Below are 20,081 nucleotides of genomic sequence, written 5' to 3'. Positions count from 1 at the left end.
GGCCAAAGGGTTTGTTTCCATGCTGCATGACTCTGAATTACTGAACTTAACCTATTTAACTAATTTGAATGCAATGGATTGGAATTAAACAGCTATTGACCCAAAGGTGATTGGCTGAGACAAATTGAAAATGAAATCTTCAGAGCATAAAATCGGCAACTTGCCTTCATGAAACCATGACAATAGCCCACTGAATAATAAAACGTTTCGCTGTACAAGCAGGGTCATGGATTAGCTGCAGAAAATGTTGGGTGCCTGTTAAAAATGCTCCTGAATACATGCAGTCAGTTTGAAATGGGGAGGTTAATGCAATGGGCTGGGCTTTGCAGTAAATGGTATGGTGCCATCAGTCAAGGAAAGCTTTCGCAAAGGGTTAACGTTCTATGTGGCCCCGATTTTGCACTTCCTTGCATTAGTTGTCAAGCGCCAGTTCCACAAGACCTTGTGCATATGTCAACAGTGTCTCAGCTACAGAGGTGGTCACTCCCAGCGCCAGAGACCCAGGTTCAATCCTGACCTCTGTGTGGAGTTTGCACGTTCTCCCTGAGACCTCCCTGAGGTTTCGTCAGGCTGCTCCGGTTTCCTTCACTTCCCAAAGACATACCGGTTTGTAGGTTAATTGGCCTTCGTGAACTTGCCCCTGATGTGTAGGTTGTGGGTGAGAAAGTGGGGTCACATAGAACTAGTGTGATCAATGGTCAGTGTGGACATGACGGGCCACACGGTTCTTTCCCTGCTGTATTCCTGACCTAAACTAAACTCAGTTAAGCTGAACATTAAAGTTGTGCAGAAGGCTAAGAGGTAGTTAAGTTGAGGAAATCTCACAGATAGCAAATGAGAAATTAGAAAGTTGGTAATTTCTAACTAACATTTTGAACAATTTTCATAGAATGAAAGATAGACTAGGCCACATATTTGGGATAAAGGTAAACTTCATAAATATCTTAAAATCAAAGTACAAATTAATTTTCAATGCAGAACTCTGCAATATTTATGTAATATGTAACAAAATCAGTTTTATGGAATGAGGGAGTAATTCACAGAAATGTGCAGGATGAAAGCTCTAGATTTTGCAATGTACCCTACAAATTTGTGACAATTTACAGTGACCAATTAACCTAACAACCTGCACATCTTTGGGTTGTGGGAAATAACTCTTAGCTTTTGCATGGCATCCATGCTAACTGTTGATCTCATCCATTTTTTTCAGCTCTCAGCCTATATCCTTGAACACCACAGTAATTCAAATGTAAAACCAAAGACTTTTTAAATGCTTTAAAGATTTCTGCTTCTGCTACCTCTTTGAACAGAGTGTTCCAGACCTTCACTGCTGCTGATGAGCGAATCATTAAAAAAAAAATGAATGAACATTTCCCAGATTTTTGAGAGCAAGAATAGCTGGTAAAGTTCTCAGTACCTCAGTGATTTACTCAGATGGCTTTGGAGAAGGCTGCAGGAACACAAGCAATCACAGGCACCGCTCTCTGAAGGTCTATAGCCAAATGCATATTCCAGATTCCCATCATTGACTGGTTAAGAGGCTCACCAACATAACCAATGACTTATTCACAAAATGCTGGAGTAACTCAGCAGGTCAGGCAGCATCTCAGGAGAGAAGGAATGGGCGACGTTTCGGGTCGAGACGAAGGGTCTCGACCCGAAACGTCGCCCATTCCTACTCTCCTGAGATGCTGCCTGACCTGCTGTGTTACTCCAGCATTTTGTGAATAAATACCTTCGATTTGTACCAGCATCTGCAGTTATTTTCTTATATAACCAATGACTTATGTGAGGCAGCTATGTTAATGCTAAATTTTATCCAAACCCAGATAATGGAATCTCCCTTTCCATAATAAATCCTTCCAAGATTCTTCTGCCTGTGTACACTCACTGACGACATTTTCCAGTTATGAATGCATATATCTCCATAAAAGATGAGCAGCAGTGACAATGTAATTATAGCCACCTCTGAAGTAAGGTGCTATAAACCCTTGGTGTTGTGCGTAGCCCGCCTAGTATGACCGTGAATCTGCCCTGTGCTCCAGTTTTCCACTACCCAAACCACAAAGGCTTTTGTGTTCAAACTACAAATAGTAGAATCTGGCCACAATAGTAATCCACTGTGGACGTGTCTTTGTCGAGTCTGGTCCTTGCACATTGCCGCAGAGACTTGTGGAGTTGGGACCTGCAGCTGGAAGCCTGCACATTATTGGAGTAAAATACTCCATATCAACCATCTTTCAAAAAGATGATACCACAGCCTTAAGCCTTTGGAAAGTTTTCTTCTTGCTGTTGGGCAATTAATGTCTTTAAGCTTCATTTTGCATAGGTTTTATGCACCACTCTGAAAGGCATTTTCACCATCTCTGGGTTCATCACTTGTCATAGAAAGAAACAGTGCAGAAACAGGTCCTTTGGCGCATTGGGACCAAGCCAACTATTAAGCGTCCTTGCACTCATTTTACATAAATCCTATTGAATTATCACAGAAATCTCTCTAGATTTTGCAATGTACCTTACAAAATTTGTGACAATTTACAGTGACCAATTAACCTAACAACCTGCATGGAATAGCCAAAGGAAATCTACGTGACCGGGAGAACGCACAAACTCCATACTGACAGCACCAGAGGTCGGGATCAAACCTGAGTCGCTGAGGATATGAGGGAACAGCTCCACCAACTGTGCCAGACTCATACCTTTCCTGACTCAGAGACTAATTCCACAATTGCTCCCTTCGTGAATTGGAGCATGCTACATCTTGAACAGCTATCCATCATCAATCGCTGCATTATTGGATGATCTTCAAAAACCTTAAGGCGCTTTTGACCTACAGAGTTCCTAATGTTAATGAGATCAGGAAATGCCGGTGCTCTCTAGAAAGGTCCTGGGACTATGGAAAGGTCTGGAGCTTACAATCCAGCTGTATGAACGAACGTTGATTTCTTTCATCTCAAGTAATCCTTGCAGTCCCTCCCTCCCCACTTCCCCCACCCTAGACGTCCTACGAGTTCCACTGTTCGCATCCTTGTATCCCTTTGTTATCACCTCCATCCTGGCCAACAGTGAACCATTGTGGGCTCCACCCTTCCTTGGTCATCTGTTGCCCGCCCTTCTTTGTTCTGGCCTTTTCTTACGTCCAGCGTTCTCCCCTCTACATTCAGTCTGAGGAAGGGTCCCGACCCAAAACCTCACCCATGACTTTCCTCCAGAGATGCTGCCTGACCTTCTGAGTTTCTCCAGCACTTTGTGTCAACCTTTAGAACTTTCCAGCTCTTTAGCTCTGAAACATGTGCAGGGGGGAACCGCAAGGCTCGCTGCTGGGACCACAGCTATTTACAATATACATTAATAATAGACATGCATGGAGCGACTGGGCTTGTATACACTGGAACTTAGAAGGATGAGAGGGGATCTTATTGAAAAATATAAGATTATTAAGGGGTTGGACACGCTAGAGGCAGGAAACATGTTTCCAATGTTGGGGGAGTCCAGAACCAGGGGCCACAGGTTAAGAATAAGGGGTAGGCCATTTAGAACGGAGATGAGGAAAAACTTTTTCACTCAGAGAGTTGTAAATCTGTGGAATTCTCTGCTTCAGAAGGCAGTGGAGGCCAATTTTCTGGATGCTTTCATGAGAGAGTTAGATAGAGCTCTTAATGATAGCGGAGTAAGGGGGTATGGGGAGAAGGTAGGAACGGGGTACTGATTGTGAATGATCAGACGTGATCACATTGAATGGCGGTGCTGGCTCGAAGGGCCAAATGGCCTCCTCCTGCACCTATTGTCTATTGTCTATTGTCCAGGAGTTTGTATTTGCTTCAATCCATTACTTTACTGAGTTCCCTCCTTCCTCAGGAGACCTCATTTGATTTCTTGTCCTCCAACGATAACGGCATCTGTCAAACCCTGACTAGATAAGAGATGAAGGGAGAGGCAGAACTGAAGAGTGGCCAGAAGGTGAGTTATTTAATGTTAGTTTGTTTTATTGATCAACAAGAGAAGCAGATGCCTTTTAGGTTCCAGAACCTCATCTCTAGATGACGTCTGTCTATTGTTGCGTTACTCTGAATCATGCCACATAACAGATGGTTGTCTTCCAATGTCCGATGATCCATCTCTGGGGAACCAGCTCTTTTGCTGTGCTTATGTGACTCCAGCTCTTTAACCTCAAGTTTTTCAACCAGAATTTGGGAAAGATGGGATTGATATATTTATGATGTCAAGCAGCAAAACCAATCGAGATCCCCACAACGACAGTTTGGGATGAAACAAATGATCACACACAGCGTTTGTGCCCAGTTTACTTCCGAGCTGGGAAATAAACTCTGATTTAAGTTTGCTGTCATCTGAAATGATGGTTCAACATGTTCTTTCCTTCAAGTAATGACAATATTATGCTTATGAAAGGTTTATGACTAACAATCCAGAGTGATTATCATCCTCTTGGCTAGTACTGCTTTGTTTCATCCTAATGAGTGTGCAGAGGGAGATAGCACAGTTAGCTATGGTTTCAGCTCTCTAGCTCTTTAATGACCATCTGGAGAATGCTTTTATTACCTCTAAATGTACCTACTTATACTAACCCTACACCAATCGCAGTTTTCATTTCCCCCACATTCCCATCAATTAGCTAAGATAGACACAAAGTGCTGGAGTAACTCAGCGGGACAGGCAGCATCCCCGGATGGAAGGAATGGATGACGTTTCGGGTCGAGACCCTTCTTCAGACTCAACTACCTCCCGGATTCTAACAATCACCCGCACACCAGGGACAATTTACGGCAGCCAATTAACAACGCGCCCAGCACATCTTTGGGACAGGGGACAAAACCGGACAACCCTGAGAAAACGCATGCGATCACAGAGAGAATGTGCAAACGGAGGAATGCAGAAAAGCTGAGGTAATTGTGAAACTTGAGAAACTACTGGATACATTTTAATGGACACTGGCACTGAAGCACACATCATTCTGCTTCCAATTCTACAAACGGGTTGTGCATGTTTGATGAAGTGTTAAAGGTTACGTTCTTGAGGGAAAAGAAAACTGGTAATATTTTCATTCTCATTTGTAAATGGAGGTCCATCTCTTATGCAATGTACCCAGAATTATTCAGCAGTTGGATACAAGAATAAGCTTTGGCAATGTTGTTTTAAAAAAAATAAAAATTAGAAATCAAAACATTCTAAAACAGAAACAGCTAACGTTGCCAGTGGTGACCACAAATGTAGTGGACTATTATAAGACCCCCATCTGCCAAGCCAATGTCATCTGGTGAGGAAACCTGCCACTCCCACCTGTGGCTCTAGTCACTCACCACGAAATGACTTTGTAAGGCATTCTGTTCAGGGATGGGTTATAAACGCTGTCCACATCTTTTAGAACGAGTAAACATGGCAAATAAAATGAAGAATCAGTGTGAATTCTTTGGTCGCAGGCATTGTTAGCAGGGCTGGCATTTGCCGCTGAGAAGGTAACAGTGAAAAGTCATCGCACAACGCTGCTAGCTAATTCATTCCAGGATTGTGACACAGTAACGGTCAGTTTGAGCGATGCACATACATTATTAGCTCTGTTTTACGCCACCATTTACACGGCAAAATGCAAGCTCCTTCAGGTTGTCTACGTCGGCTTTCTAAGTTGAAAACCAATACTCTCGCTGAAAGTATTAAACTATCCTATAGAAGCCATCAGAACCTGCATCCTTAATTGCCGTGACTTTTGGCTTCAATTCCAACCTCAGAAAACAAATTAATCCGGAATAGTTTCAGACTGAGCTATCTTTGGTTATTCAACCTAACCAACAGCCAGGGCAGCTTATTCTGGCAAGTCTTTATCAACTGTTCAAATGGCCGCAATCTAATTAAAGGAGAAAACCAGGAATAATTCATATTTCCAGATTATTTTGGTTTAACAATGGAACAGATTTGGAAGCAAATTTCCTCGTCAAACTTCTGCACACATTGCCACGCACATCAAGGATGCTCAAATCTTGTCAGAAAAATGTGCTAAATAACTAGAAATCAATACTAAAAGAAGCTAGCGTCAAAAGCAAATGGTGATTGGCACAACAAGGATGAATTTCAAGCTCTGCTTGCTTTTGATTCAGGTGCAAATCAGTTGAAACTTCTGAATATTGTGTTCAATTCTGTCGTGCTTGGGCAGTGCAGCAAGTATGCACTGCTGCAGGTAACCTTGAGAACAGGCATTGAGATTGCTAACAGGACTGTTGTAATACTCAGCAATAAAACGGCAGAGGTTCCCTCACTAATTGCTTTGCTCTTGTACAGCCTAACTCTCAGCACTCAGAGGGCTTTCAAATAAAAGCATCCAGCAATTGTGTTGTTTTTTGTTGCTTTAACAGTCCCAAAAAATGCAATTGTGAATCAAAGAACATTTTTTACAGGAATGAACAGGTGGATGTAGAAATGCTATTTCCTCTGGCAGAGGAATCTATGCCAAAAGATCAGTGTCCCAGGATATGGGTAAGTAATTTAGGAGTGAGATAAAGAGAAATGTCTTCATGCAGTGCGCAGTGATTAAGCACCCAGGAAGCTAACGCACTTGAATTAATTCAAAACGGAGAACAAATACATTTCTGAATATATCCAGTGTTGTACATATTTTTTCTTTTATGACAAAGGTGGAAATTTGGTCTATTGAGTCAATGACGGTTCTCAGACTTTTCCCATCAATCCCATTTTCCCTCTCACATGTCATGAACCCTCCCATCAGTAACACCATAGGTTGTTTACAGTAACTGATGAATATACTGCTCACCAGGGAACCAGGCTTATGGGGATGGTGCAGGAAAATGGCTGTGACCATGATCTTCAGAAATTACAACAGCTCCAAAGGGCCAAATGGACGACTTGTGCTCTTGTTTATGTTCTTTTATTCTAAGCATACAACAAATTTGTTGCTGCAACCTTAAAAGCCTGGTTTTGCGATCACCTGCCCCTCAGAACCGACCAGTTTTAGATTTAGATTTAGATTTAGAGATACAGCGCGGAAACAGGCCCTTCGGCCCACCGAGTCCGCGCTGCCCAGCGATCCCCGCACATTAACACTATCCTACACACACTAGGGACAATTTTTACATTTACCCAGTCAATTAACCTATATACCTGCACGTCTTTGGAGTGTGGGAGGAAACCGAAGAAAACCCACGCAGGTCACGGGGAGAATGTACAAACTCCGTACAGACGGCGCCCGTAGTCAGGATCGAACCTGAGTCTCCAGCGCTGCATTCGCTGTAAGGCAGCAACTCTACCGCTGCGCCACCATGCCGCACAGTTCAGCAAAGGACCTGCCTAATTGTCAGTCAGCCACATGTCTGATGGAAACACATGTTCCGGCTGCAAGTTGTAGCTAATTCTCTCTCTGATATTCAAACTCCATTTCATGATGCTCCCTCTGGATCAAGGAAATGCAACAACCTTGCTGATCACCCTTACACTGTGCTTTATCCTAAAGGCCCATTCTGAAGTGACTGAGCCTGAAGTTAACAAAATGGGTTCTGGTTGCTACCATGATTTTGCGTTCTGGTCTTGCGAGCGTGCCATGTTCAAAGCAGTCCACCCGAATAACCAATAAACCCTGCCATGCCCCAGAACTGGGACTGCCCCAAAGGCCCGAATGGTCATCCATAGTGCTGTTCTGTGTCAAACCATATGGATCTACAGCAATTAATTGAATTGCCATTCAGCTCCCAGTAAAAAAAAACATTAGTAGCACAAGAAAGCAGAAGCATCGGAGAAGCATACATAAAACTCATGGCAAACATTTTTGTGAAAATCATTTTTTTTGTGTGCAAGAAAAGGTCCAATTTTGACCCGAGAACCAACGAGGTAAATTTGCAATTGCAGTACCAACTGCTCCCCACTCCCCCCCCCCCCCCCCCCCGCCCCCACCCTCCCGCACCCAAAGACTGAGCTTTGGGCAAGAGCAAGTAATAAGAAACACTTTTACATTAACTGTTCCTATGGAAACAACTCCTGTGCGCAACCATAAAGCCTCCATTTTGTTTATTGGCCTGTTATTGAGAAGTTGGCCCCTTTGGGTGTTGCCCTTATTCCTAATGCCTGGGTCCATCCAGTGGAATGAAATGATAAAAGAAACATCGGTCCAAAGTTTCAAAGGAATGAGCGAATCATCTGTTCCGTTAACCACATTTGTGTATTCATTATTTACCATGTATGAAATCACTTCATATTTGCTAATGATATCACCGCAGCAAACACATTATTTCTATGGCATGAGCAGGAAGGAACTGCAGGAAGGAACTGCAGATAATGAAGAAGGGCCTCGACCCGAAACGTCACCCGTTCCTTCTATCCAGAGATGCTGCCTGTCCCGCTGAGTTACTCCAGCATTTTGCGCCTATACCTATCGCTGAGAGACCCCAAATGCTGGAGTAACTCAGCGGGTCAGGCAGCATCTCTGGAGAGAAGGAATGGGTGATGTTTCGGGTTCTTCAGACTGAGAGTCAATGGAGAGGGAGACTAGGGGTATGATTATGCTTGTCATCAACTAGTCTTCAACAGGATAGCTCAGAACTGTTAGAAGTCGGGATCATGGGAAATGGGAGCTTCGGCAAAGCTTGCTGCTGGGAAGAGTAAAACAGGAGGAGTTGGTTGTAGTTTATGAGCCTTCAGTCAATCACTTGTCAACCTGTGCCTCAGGAACAGCCACTAAATCCTTTGAATATTGATGATATATTCCAGATGCAGTAGAGCAGAGCTCAAACACATAAAATAGACGGAGAAACTGGAAGGAAAATAATCACCCCGGTGAAATTACTTACAACCAGGATGTGGTCTCCCATCTTAATCACCATTTGGTTCACAATTCGCAGCAGATTATTGATGATTCCCTGAAGATGGCTGTGAGTTGAGCCCTGGGGAAAAGAAAAGATCACAGTTTAGGAAGGTGGTTCATAGCGGGGGGACATCGGGTGCAGAAAGTACTTTTTACTCAGGGATGGGGCAATAAACACCAGAATGTGGACAAAACTCCAACACGGTTTTCGGGCCAGAATCAGGTCTATTTAATAACAACAATGATACATCACCGATAGCTATGGGTTTTCTTTCTGTTATCCGCCTGTATTTTGTGCATGTTTATTTTCTGTTTCTACTCCCAGGGTTACGATGCCTAGCTGCCCAACTTCAGTTCAGTAGCCTCACAGACCAATGGTAAAATTAGTTCAAGTTCCCACTATCCAGAAGAGACACGAATGGTAATTGAGGTGGGCTCGGTGAAATGTTGGAATCAACCGCAAGTGCAATATTGCTGCCACATTTGGACATACAGTGGAGGATGTTCAAGAGCAGCACAGGAAGTCTCTCTGGTGTCCCAGTCAATAGTTATTTCTCGGCCAATAACTACACCAGTTGTGCCGAAAAATGGCAGTGCAACCTGAAGTGAGAATTCAGATTGCTTAGGCAAATTGGAAAATATAACAATTAGCACAATGCATTACCCTGTCCAGCAAGAAACAGTGACACTATACACTTACTGCTCTCTCTCTCTCTCTCTCTCTCTCTCTCTCTCTCTCTCTCTCTCTCTCTCTCTCTCTCTCTCTCTCTCTCTCTCTCTCTCTCTCTCTATCTCTCTCTCTCTCTCTCTCTCTCTCTCTCTCTCTCTCTCTCTTCTCTCTCTCTCTCTCTTCTCTCTCTCTCTCTCTCTCTCTCTCTCTCTCTCTCTCTCTCTCTCTCTCTCTCTCTCTCTCTCTCTCTCTCTCTCTCTCACACACACACACACACACACACACACACTCACTATCTCTCTCTCTCTCTCTCACACACACTCACTATCTCTCTCTCTATTTACCTCTCGCATACACACTCTGTCTCTATCACTCTCTCTCTCTCTGTCTCTCTCTCGCTCTATCTATCTATCTATCTATCTATCTATCTATCTATCTATCTATCTATCTATCTATCTATCTATCTATCTATCTATCTATCTATCTATCTATCTATCTATCTATCTATCTATCTATCTATCTATCTATCTATCTATCTATCTATCTATCTATCTCTAAATATTAGGGGACAGTGAATTTTGTACTCAGCTGTCAAACCTTTTGCTCTAACAATTCTGAAAAAAACTAGGCAACAGCCCAACAGATACAGAACAGAAAAGAGGCATATAAATTCCTCAGTTTGCCCTGGCTCACAACAGCATATTTGTGGAGTTCTTAGGGAGTGTCTCTCTCATCATAACAGGCCAGGCTAACCAGGCTCTGTGTTAGTGTGTATGGGGAGGACCAGGAAGGTTCAAGTATAGCAGCGGAGATGGCTCTGGACAGTGTCCAAGGATAGAGACATCCTTGGAGTAATCCACTACCTTAGAACTGAAACTTGACAAACAGACCACGAGAGTATACTGTCTGAATATTTAAAACAGACTTGGGCAGAAACATGGATAGAAAATGTTTAGCTGGGTATGGGCCAAATGAAGGCATATGAGATTAGCTTGGAGAGACACATAATGCTGGAGTAACTCAGCGGGCCAGGCAGCATCTCTGGAGAGAAGGAATAGGTAACGTTTTGGGTCGAATCCCTTCTTCAGACTGGCTGAAGTCTGTCCCACTGAGTTACTCCAGCATTTTGTGTCTATCTTCGATTTAAACCAGCATCTGCGGTTCCTTCCTACGCAGCTTGGATAGACACCCTGTCCAGCATATTGGACCAAAGAGCATGCTTACAAGCTTCATGCTGTATAACCGCATGACTCCAAGGAACTGATCAAACAGGTCCTGTAACATCAAACATCACTCATCACAAGCTCATCGGGACTAACAGTGATATATTTGTGCATTATGTGCAAGATATGGTACCTTGTATTGGAGTTCAATACAACACCATGTTTTGTGTAATCAGAGACAGTGTGTAATCCATGTCTGGTGGCATTAATGCCCACTGTAAGTGTGAGGTCAGTGGAAATAATTAAACATCTACTTGATCTGTGAGCAGATGGTGTGTGTGATTCTTTGCTCCACAACACAGTAGTAGCAATGTTCTAGGAGGTGTGGATGCATTGGGTCATCTGCCATGTTGATCTAGGTCCTGCTCCACCACACAGGAGCAGCAATGTTCTAGGATGGTGTGGATGCATTGGGTCATCTGCCATGTTGATCTAGGTCCTGCTCCACCACACAGTAGCAGCAATGTTCTAGGATGGTGTGGATGCATTGGGTCATCTGCCATGTTGATCTAGGTCCTGCTCCACCACACAGTAGCAGCAATGTTCGTGGGTGGTGTGGATGCATTAGGTCATCTGCCATGTTGGTCTTTGACTTGCTCCATCAAACTTCAGTTGCATCCGTGCTTTGGGAATCAAGGACTGGTCCTCTGCTCCTGAGGTCAAGCTTGGGAGATCAGCCACCCGAGATGAACCCTCGTTTCTGCGATGAAGTGCATGTGGAGGAGAGCATACGAGATGTGGAACAAACTGTGTGATGTGTGTGCGCAAGTGTGTGCACTAGTGCATCCGTGGAGTGTGCATGTGTGTGAGTGTGTACGTGTGTGTGAGAGTTTGTGTGTGCGTGTGCATGTGCACGTATGTGTGTGTGTGTGTGTATGTGTGCGTGTGTGTGTGTGCGTGTGTGCATGTGGGTGCTTATGAGTGCCCGTGTGTGTGTGTGTGTGTTTTTGTGTGTGTGCGTGCGTGCATGCGTGTGTGTGGCCACGTTTGAAGGCAAGGAGGGGCAGGTGTTACTGTGCATAGACCAGAGGCCAGGAAATCATCTGTAGGTATTGCGTTGCGGGTTAGAGGAGGGGTATAAGTGATATTGTAGGGTCAATTAGGGGTCGCATTAAGAGGGGCAATGGAGGACAGAGGCAGGATGGTGTTCAGCGTTTCACTGAGCTGCAGCTGCAGCACGCCTCAGTCCACAGCTACTGGAGTGGCAACAGCAGGTGCTCCTTGGTCCAAGTTCACCAAAGGAGAACTGGCCAGGGAATACTATGGGAACGCCCTGGCCTGAAGTTGCATTGTGCCCCTGAGAGTGATCACGAGGGGGTTAGATAATGGTCATTGATGTGAGGAACTGCTGACGCAACAAAAAAACTTTCACTGTACCTCGGTACACATGACAATAAACTAAACTAAACTAAAAAAGCACTAATGGGTAAATCTATTTCCAATTACACATGGGCAATGGGACTCTTCGGATTGATATCTTGGTCGACATGAACGAGTTAGGCAAATAAGCCTGTTTTTGTGCTGGATGACTCTAAATACTAAAAAGCAAAGTAACAATTAATACTTTTTTTCTTTAACTACCTGCTCATAATTGGGGATATTTTTTCACTACTGTTTTGGGACCTTATTGTGCATGAATCAGCACTTGAACAGCGATTATCCTTCAAAAGTACTTGCTTGGCGAAGAAGCACTCAGAAGTTTTGAAGATGGCAAAATGCTTCTACTTTGTCAGACTTCATGATGCAATAAATGTAGAACATTGTAAACCTTCTGTTCAAGTCCAAGAACTATTGTTCCAGAACAACTGATTAATCATAATCATAATCATGACCATACTTTATTAGCCAAGTATGTTTTGCAACATACGAGGAATTTGATTTGCCATACAGTCATACCAATAAAAAGCAACAGAACACACAAAATACATTTTAACATAAACATCCACCACAGTGACTCCTCCACATTCCTTACTGGATGGAAGGCGAAAAAAAAGCTCAATCTCTTCCCTTCTTTGTTCTCCCTTGATCGGGGGCCTCGAGCCTTCCGTTGACGGGGCGAACTTGGCTCCCGTAGCCGGCGGCCGGGCCCTCTGCATCGGAGCGATCAAACTCCCACATTGGGGGGGATCTCAGCTCCCTGCACCAGGCGATTGGACCTGTGACTTTGGAGCTTCCCGACAACGGTCTCTACCCGGGACTGCGAGCTCCTCGATGGTGAAATCCGCAGCCCGAGGCAAGGGATCGCAGGCTCCGATGGTAAGTCCACGACCCCGTGGCAGGGCTCAAAGTCAGTCTCGGGCAAGGCCTCCAGCTCCATGATGTTAGGCCGCAGAGCAACCGGAGATACGATCCACAAAACAGTTGCATCTTGGCAAGGTAAGAGATTGAAAAAATAGTTTGCCCCCACCCCCTCCCCCACCCCCACATAAAACAAACCAGAGAACATTAACACGAACTTTTCAAAATAAAAATATTAAAAATAATTAAAAAGACGAAAAGACAGACAGACTGTTGACGAGGCTGCCATCTGTCTGCATGTGTGGTGACCATTTGTGCCACAACTGTAACCATTGTGATTTACACCAAAAAATAATTAACAATGGCAACATGGACAGCGTTCTTGATGTTGCTTAAATTTAGTTTAGTTTAGTTTAATTTAGAATTACAGTGCGGAAACTGGCCCTGCGGCCATTGAGTCCACACCGACCAGCGATCCCTGCACATTTACACTATCCTACTCACACCAGGGACAAATTGCACTTATACCAAGTCAATTAATAGACAATAGACAATAGGTGCAGGAGGAGGCCATTCGGCCCTTCGAGCCAGCACCGCCATTCAATGTGATCATGGCTGATCATTTTCAATCAGTACCCCGTTCCTGCCTTCTCCCCATACCCCCTGGCTCCTCTATCCTTAAGAGCTCTATCCAGCTCTCTCTTGAATGCATTCAGAGAATTGGTCTCCACTGCCTCCTGAGGCAGAGAATTCCACAGATTCACAACTCTCTGACTGAAAAAGTTTTTCCTCATCTCAGTTCTAAATGGCCCACCCCTTATTCTTAAACTGTGGCCCCTTGTTCTGGACTCCCCCAACATTGGGAACATGTTTCCTGCCTCTAACGTGTCCAACCCCTTAATAATCTTATACGTTTCGATAAGATCTCCTCTCATCCTTCTAAATTAACCTACAAACCTGTACGTCTTTGGAGTGTGGGAGGAAACCAAAGATCTCGGAGAAAACCCACGCGGTCACGGGGAAAACGGACAAACTCCGTACAGACTGCACCCATATTCAGGATGGAACCCGGGTCTCTGGCGCTGCAGGCGCTGTCAGGCAGAAACTCTACCGCTGCGCCGCCATCTGATGACATGTTATTCTCCCAAGATGTAGAATTTGCAGCAAAGGGAGAGATCATTCACCTCACAGGATATCAGTGCCAGCAATGAACAACTGTGCATGCCAATTCTATCTTCAGTACACAGCTTTGTCGGTTAAGCAATTCCGTGCTCGTGGGAATATATATTTAAATCTTCTCACCTCCACCAACCTTTGAAGCAGAGAATTTAGGCTGAGAAGGTTTTTTCTTCAAATCCCCATTAATCCTTCTGCCATTTAAATTAACTTTGTCCCTTAAATATTGACTTTTCTGTCAAGAAAAATAACTTATTTCTCTTTGCCCTTTTTCAGGCCTCTGACAACGTTAAACATCTCAATTAAATCTCTCGTCAGCCTCCTTTGTTCCCCACCTACCCAATGTCTCCTCTGTACTATAACTCTCCAAATTTGGCAATGTCCTTGTGATGCCCTCTGTAACCTCTCTGGGGAAAAATTATTCAAGAGTTTGTCAAGCTATTAAGAGAGCGAGAAATTTCAACCAACATTTTGTGTTCGAAAGTTGGCCTTCTGTTAGTGCAGCCAGGGGCTGTTGGCTTATTAAAAGTTAACTGTATTATAAACTCCAAGATGCTTGGAAGACACAAGTCCCTGGAAACAAAGAGAGAACTTCATACACTTATCTCTCAACCTCCCTGCAGTTAAAACAAACTGGCTGATAAACAAATGCCCAAAAGAATGCAATTCCATGTATGAAATAATTAAGTTTCAGCCCCAGAGAGGTTGATTGCCGGTAATTAAAAACTTCTCATCTTGTTCAAGTCTATTTAGACATAAAATAGTATGACTTAACTTGTAGTGATGAGTTCAATTTAAAAGTACTGCACAGATGGAGCAATCTCTTGCTGTTGAATGCATTTCAACGGTGAGACACCATTTTCATGAAGCAACACTGCCCCATGATTTGAGTACTGACGTGTCGGACATCAAATGGACAATAGACAATAGGTGCAGGAGTAGGCCATTCGGCCCTTCGAGCCAGCACCACCATTCAATGTGAACATGGCTGACCATTCTCAATCAGTACCCCGTTCCTGCCTTCTCCCCATACCCCCCTGACTCCGCTATCCTTAAGAGCTCTATCTAGCTCTCTCTTGAATGCATTCAGAGAATTGGCCTCCACTGCCTTCTGAGGCAGAGAATTCCACAGATTCACAACTCTCTGGGTGAAAAAGGTTTTCCTCATCTCCGTTCTAAATGGCCTACCCCTTATTCTTAAACTGTGGCCCCTGGTTCTGGACTCCCCCAACATTGGGAACATGTTTCCTGCCTCTAACGTGTCCAACCTCTTAATAATCTTATATGTTTCGATAAGATCCCCTCTCATCCTTTTAAATTCCAGTGTATACAAGCCTAGTCGCTCCAGTCTTTCAACATATGACAGTCCCGCCATTCCGGGAATTAACCTAGTGAACCTACGCTGCACGCCCTCAATAGCAAGAATATCCTTCCTCAAATTTGGAGACCAAAACTGCACACAGTACTCCAAGTGCGGTCTCACTAGGGCCCTGTACAACTGCAGAAGGACCTCTTTGCTCCTACACTCAACTCCTCTTGTTATGAAGGCCAACATTCCATTGGCTTTCTTCACTGCCTGCTATACCTGCATGCTTCCTTTCAGTGACTGATGCACTAGGACACCCAGATCTCGTTGTATGTCCCCTTTTCCTAACTTGACACCACACAATAAGAAATCATTATGTCCTCTGCTCTTCACTAATGTTTAAGTCGACCATTGCTCTGAGCCACCTTCCTTCTACTGTCTCCATCAGCATGCCCTTATATTCCTTTCTCCTTCATGCTTTTAGCAAGCTTTCTATTCAAAGTTAGTTTAGTTTCGTTTAGAGATACAGCGCGGAAACAGGCCCTTCGGCCCACCAAGTCCGCACCAACCAGCGATCCCCGCACATTAACATTATCCAACACACACCAGGGACAAATTGCACTTATACCAAGTCAATTAACCTACAAACCTGTACATCTTTGGAGTGTGGGAGGAAACCGAAGATCTCGGAGAAAACTCATGCGATCATGGGGAGAACGTTGAAATTCCGTGTAGACTGCACCCATATTCAGGATTGAACCTGGGTCTCTGGCGCTGCAAGTGCTGTAAGGCAGCAACTCTACCGCTGCGCCACTGTCTGACTACATGTTATTCTCCCAAGTCGTAGAATTTGCAGCAAAGAGAGAGATCGTTCACCTCACATGATATCAGTGCCATCAATGAACAACTGTGCATGCCACTTCTATCTTCAGTACCTGGCTTTGTCCCTGAGGATGGAAGGCAGCACCTCTACTGATGATCCACTGTGTCCCCCTAAAGCATCTGGGTTATTCTCTTGAAGTGCACTTTGCAGCATTTTCACACACTAACCTATCTCCCAGTAAGAAAATATACCCTGAATCCCACATACAATCAATTTGCAACTATTGTGGATATTTATCATCTTTATTTCTTAATCTTTCCAACATTCTCCATACATCTACTTATCAAATAGTTCCTTACTAGATTCTGTCTCCCAGTGAACAAAGCAGTAATTATATTATTTCCTGTTCTCATCTCTGGCGTGCATCCTGCAACCAACCAGCCACATTTCACAACTCTGCCTTGATGTCTTTTATCTCTCTTCATAATGTACTGATACCAAAACTAAAGAATAGTTGAATCAGTTTAAAATGTCTCCCTGGATAGAAGGAATGGCCGACGTTTCGGGTCGAGACGTCTTCAGACTGAAGAAGGGTTTCGACCCGAAACGTCACCCAATCCTTCTCTCCAGAGATGCTGCCTGTCCCGTTGAGTTACTCCAGCATTTTGAGTCTATCTTCGGTGTAAACCACCATCTGCAGTTCCTTCCTGCATAAAATGTTTCCTTGGCCTTTCAGTTCTTTTCCTCCTTTAGCACCTTTAGTGATTTGTGATATCCATCTCAGCATGAAAAAAAGGCAAATAAATTAGAGAAATAATTAGATCGACTAAAGCGACAAAAAGAGATGAAAACAAGAGATGGCTTTGCCATAGACAATGGTGCATGTATGTTCATGTAGATAGCATGTAGTAGAAACAGCTGCAGACCTTCTAGGTAGAAGCACTTAGGGTACACAAAGTCTTACTTGGAACATAGATGTTAAAGGGCATGGAGACAATTGCAATGGCACACCGTGACAAGGTTTTCTTGATAACTACCTCCTAAGCCTGAGATATTCATCACCCAGAAGGATAAAGAGGAGACGTGTGGACCTCATCACCTCTCTTCTGAGCTGAAACCAAATATCCTCAGAAATGTTGGCACTTAGAACGACATTCCACTTCGAAGAAGTTCTCCTCCTCTCTCTGACGAGAGTTCTGCAACATCCCCTCTCGCTGTTTCATCTATTATTTTCTCTGATTGGGCACTGCAGTTCAACAATGAACATCCTTATTCATTTTTTTTGTGAATGCACAATCAGGCCACATTCATTACTGCAACAATTATCTCCTCATGAGACAATCATTGGTGTTCTCTTGAACAAGCCAGCCCAAAGAAGTTATGTTCAGTTCATAGCCCCTGCTAAATGAGCTGGCACAGAAATTATGGTATTGCATTGGCACCTTCACACCTGGGACCCGATGGGGAAATGCAACCGTGATTTTGTGGCATCTGGTTCCAAGTTTGCTTCGTTGTGTGAGATATTGCCCAGTTTTGGATCAGCCTGATTGGAATGTAGGAAAATAACTGCAGATGCTGGTACAAATCGAAGGTATTTATTCACAAAATGCTGGAGTAACTCAGCAGGTCAGGCAGCATCTCAATAGACAATAGACAATAGGTGCGGGAGGAGGCCATTCGGCCCTTTGAGCCAGCACCGCCATTCAATGTGATCATGGCTGATCATTCTCAATCAGTACCCCGTTCCTGCCTTCTCCCCATACCCCCTGACTCTGCTATCCTTAAGTACTCAGGAGAGAAGGAATGGGTGATGTTTCGGGTCGAGACCCTTCTTCACACTGTTCAGATGAGGGAGTGGGGGCCTGGAAACCGGAAGTTATCGAGGAGACGGAGAGCATGTGAGGTGTCTTGGACGTAGGTGGGGAGGGATTTGACAAGGGGGGGGATAGGATGGAGTCGAGGTAGGTGGAAATAAGTTGGTGGGACATGAGCAGGCAGAGACAATGGGTCTGCCGGGACAGTTCTGTTTATGGATTTTAGGTAGAAGGTAAAATCGGGCCGTGCGGGGCTGGGGAACGATAAGTTTGGAGGCATTAGAGGGTAGAGCGCCGGAAATGGTGATGTCAGTGATGGTGTTGATGATTAAGGTCTGGTGCTCGTCGCCAAGGGGTCATGGTCCAAGGATAAGTAGGAGGAGGTGTGTGAGAGTTGTCGTCTGGCCTCGGTCCGGTAGAGGTCAGCACGCCAGACTACCACAGCACCTCCCTTGTCAGCGGGTTTGATGATTGAGTCCGGGTCGTTGCGGAGTGAGTGGAGGGCTGCACGTTCAGGAGGGGAGAGGTTAGAGTGAGTCAGGGGAGTGGAGAATTTGAGGCAGTTAATGTCACGTCGGCAGTTGGAGATGAAAAGTTCTAGTGAGGGTAGTTGGCCACCGGGGATGTCCAAGAGGAGGGGATCCGTTGGAGACGGGAGAAGGGGTCATCACTGGGGGGTGAGGACTCCTTCCTATGGAAAAAGGCTCGGAGGCGGAGGCGGCGGAAGAAGAGCTCCACATCATGGCGGACCCTGAACTCGTTGATGTGGGGGAGGAGGGGAACAAAGGTGAGGCCTCTGCTGAGGACAGACCGTTCGGTGTCTGAAAGGGGGAGGTCAGGGGGGATGGTGAACACCCGGCAATGGTGGGGGTTGGATTGGAATGATAATTTGTGACTCAGTTGGTTATTGTCACAGATAGCAGAATCCAGATGTAAAGTGGAGCCCTTTTGGGTAAAAGAAAATAAGGTGCTTCAGAAGTACACCTAGTCTCTTTCATGGTATGTTTAGAAACAACAATGGAGAAGCTTGAAAATGGGCATCGGCCCCTAAAAAGATTGTGATATTAGGATTCCTTTTGTTCCTCGTTTGAAATGACCATTCTCTTCTGTTTCTGCCTGTGAACAGTTCACACACTCCAACAAGAAGCATTTCTGCATATATGTACAAACTAGTCAATGGTCTCCCAAGCTGTCTGAACCAGTGAATCTTGAACTAATTACAGGCTGGGCCATTCATAATGAATGTCAGGCACAATGAAGCACATGATCAAATGGTCAATCCCAATGGTACTGTGACCTTTGTCTGGTTTTCCCAGAGTCATGCTTCATAATATACTCACAGCCTGGTGCACAATCATGTAGTCTTTCGTTTTATTTCACATTTTACATTTAAAAGTCGTAGCAATTCCACATTCTAGGTCAATATTCAGACAGGAGGGTTCCTCGTAGGCCAAGAGGCAAAGCAGCCTGAATGGTTTGGTGTGGCAGAGAATCACGAACCCTTATGTCAAGGACAGAGTTACCTCATCAAAGTCTTTCTTCCAGCAGCCCTCTGCTCCTCATAGGGTCATAAGGCCATAAGGAATAAAAGTGGAATTAGGCCATTTGGCCCATCAAGTCTACTCTGCCATTCAATCATGGCTAATCTATCTCTCCCTCCTAACCCCATTCTCCTGCCTTCTCCCCATAACCTCTGACACCCGTACTAATCAAGAATCTACCTAGCTCTACCTTAAAAATATACACCTTGTGTGGCAAAGAATTCCAAAGATTCACCGCCCTCTGACTAAAGAAATTCCTCCTCATCTCAATAGACAATAGACAATAGACAATAGGTGCAGGAGTAGGCCCTTCGGCCCTTCGAGCCAGCACCACCATTCAATGTGATCATGGCTGATCATTCTCAATCAGTTCCTGCCTTCTCCCCATACCCCCTGACTCCGCTATCCTTAAGAGCTCTATCTAGCTCTCTCTTGAATGCATTCAGAGAATTGGCCTCCACTGCCTTCT

The 20,081-nt window shown here is 44.5% G+C and overlaps 2 protein-coding genes across 2 annotated transcripts in view; one reads left to right on the top strand and one right to left on the bottom strand.

Moving 5' to 3' along the window:
• LOC144600251 (protein INSYN2B-like) overlaps positions 1-5,741 on the top strand; it is a 99,634-nt gene extending 93,893 nt beyond the window's left edge. The window contains exons 4-5 of the mRNA XM_078411813.1: positions 3,859-3,960; positions 4,634-5,741. Of these exons, the coding sequence (XP_078267939.1) occupies positions 3,859-3,913 (55 nt within the window). The 3' untranslated portion in view covers positions 3,914-3,960; positions 4,634-5,741. The remainder of the gene's footprint in view (positions 1-3,858; positions 3,961-4,633) is intronic.
• The window catches only part of LOC144600250 (dedicator of cytokinesis protein 2-like), a 706,150-nt gene that overhangs the window by 399,738 nt on the left and 286,331 nt on the right, over positions 1-20,081 (bottom strand). The window contains exon 27 of the mRNA XM_078411810.1: positions 8,808-8,900. Within this exon, the coding sequence (XP_078267936.1) occupies positions 8,808-8,900 (93 nt within the window). The remainder of the gene's footprint in view (positions 1-8,807; positions 8,901-20,081) is intronic.

Source organism: Rhinoraja longicauda, chromosome 14 (genome assembly GCF_053455715.1).
Source record: "Rhinoraja longicauda isolate Sanriku21f chromosome 14, sRhiLon1.1, whole genome shotgun sequence".
Lineage (NCBI taxonomy): Eukaryota > Metazoa > Chordata > Chondrichthyes > Rajiformes > Arhynchobatidae > Rhinoraja > Rhinoraja longicauda.
Note: the sequence above shows the minus strand (reverse complement) of the source record. Positions and strands in the feature narration are given on the sequence as shown.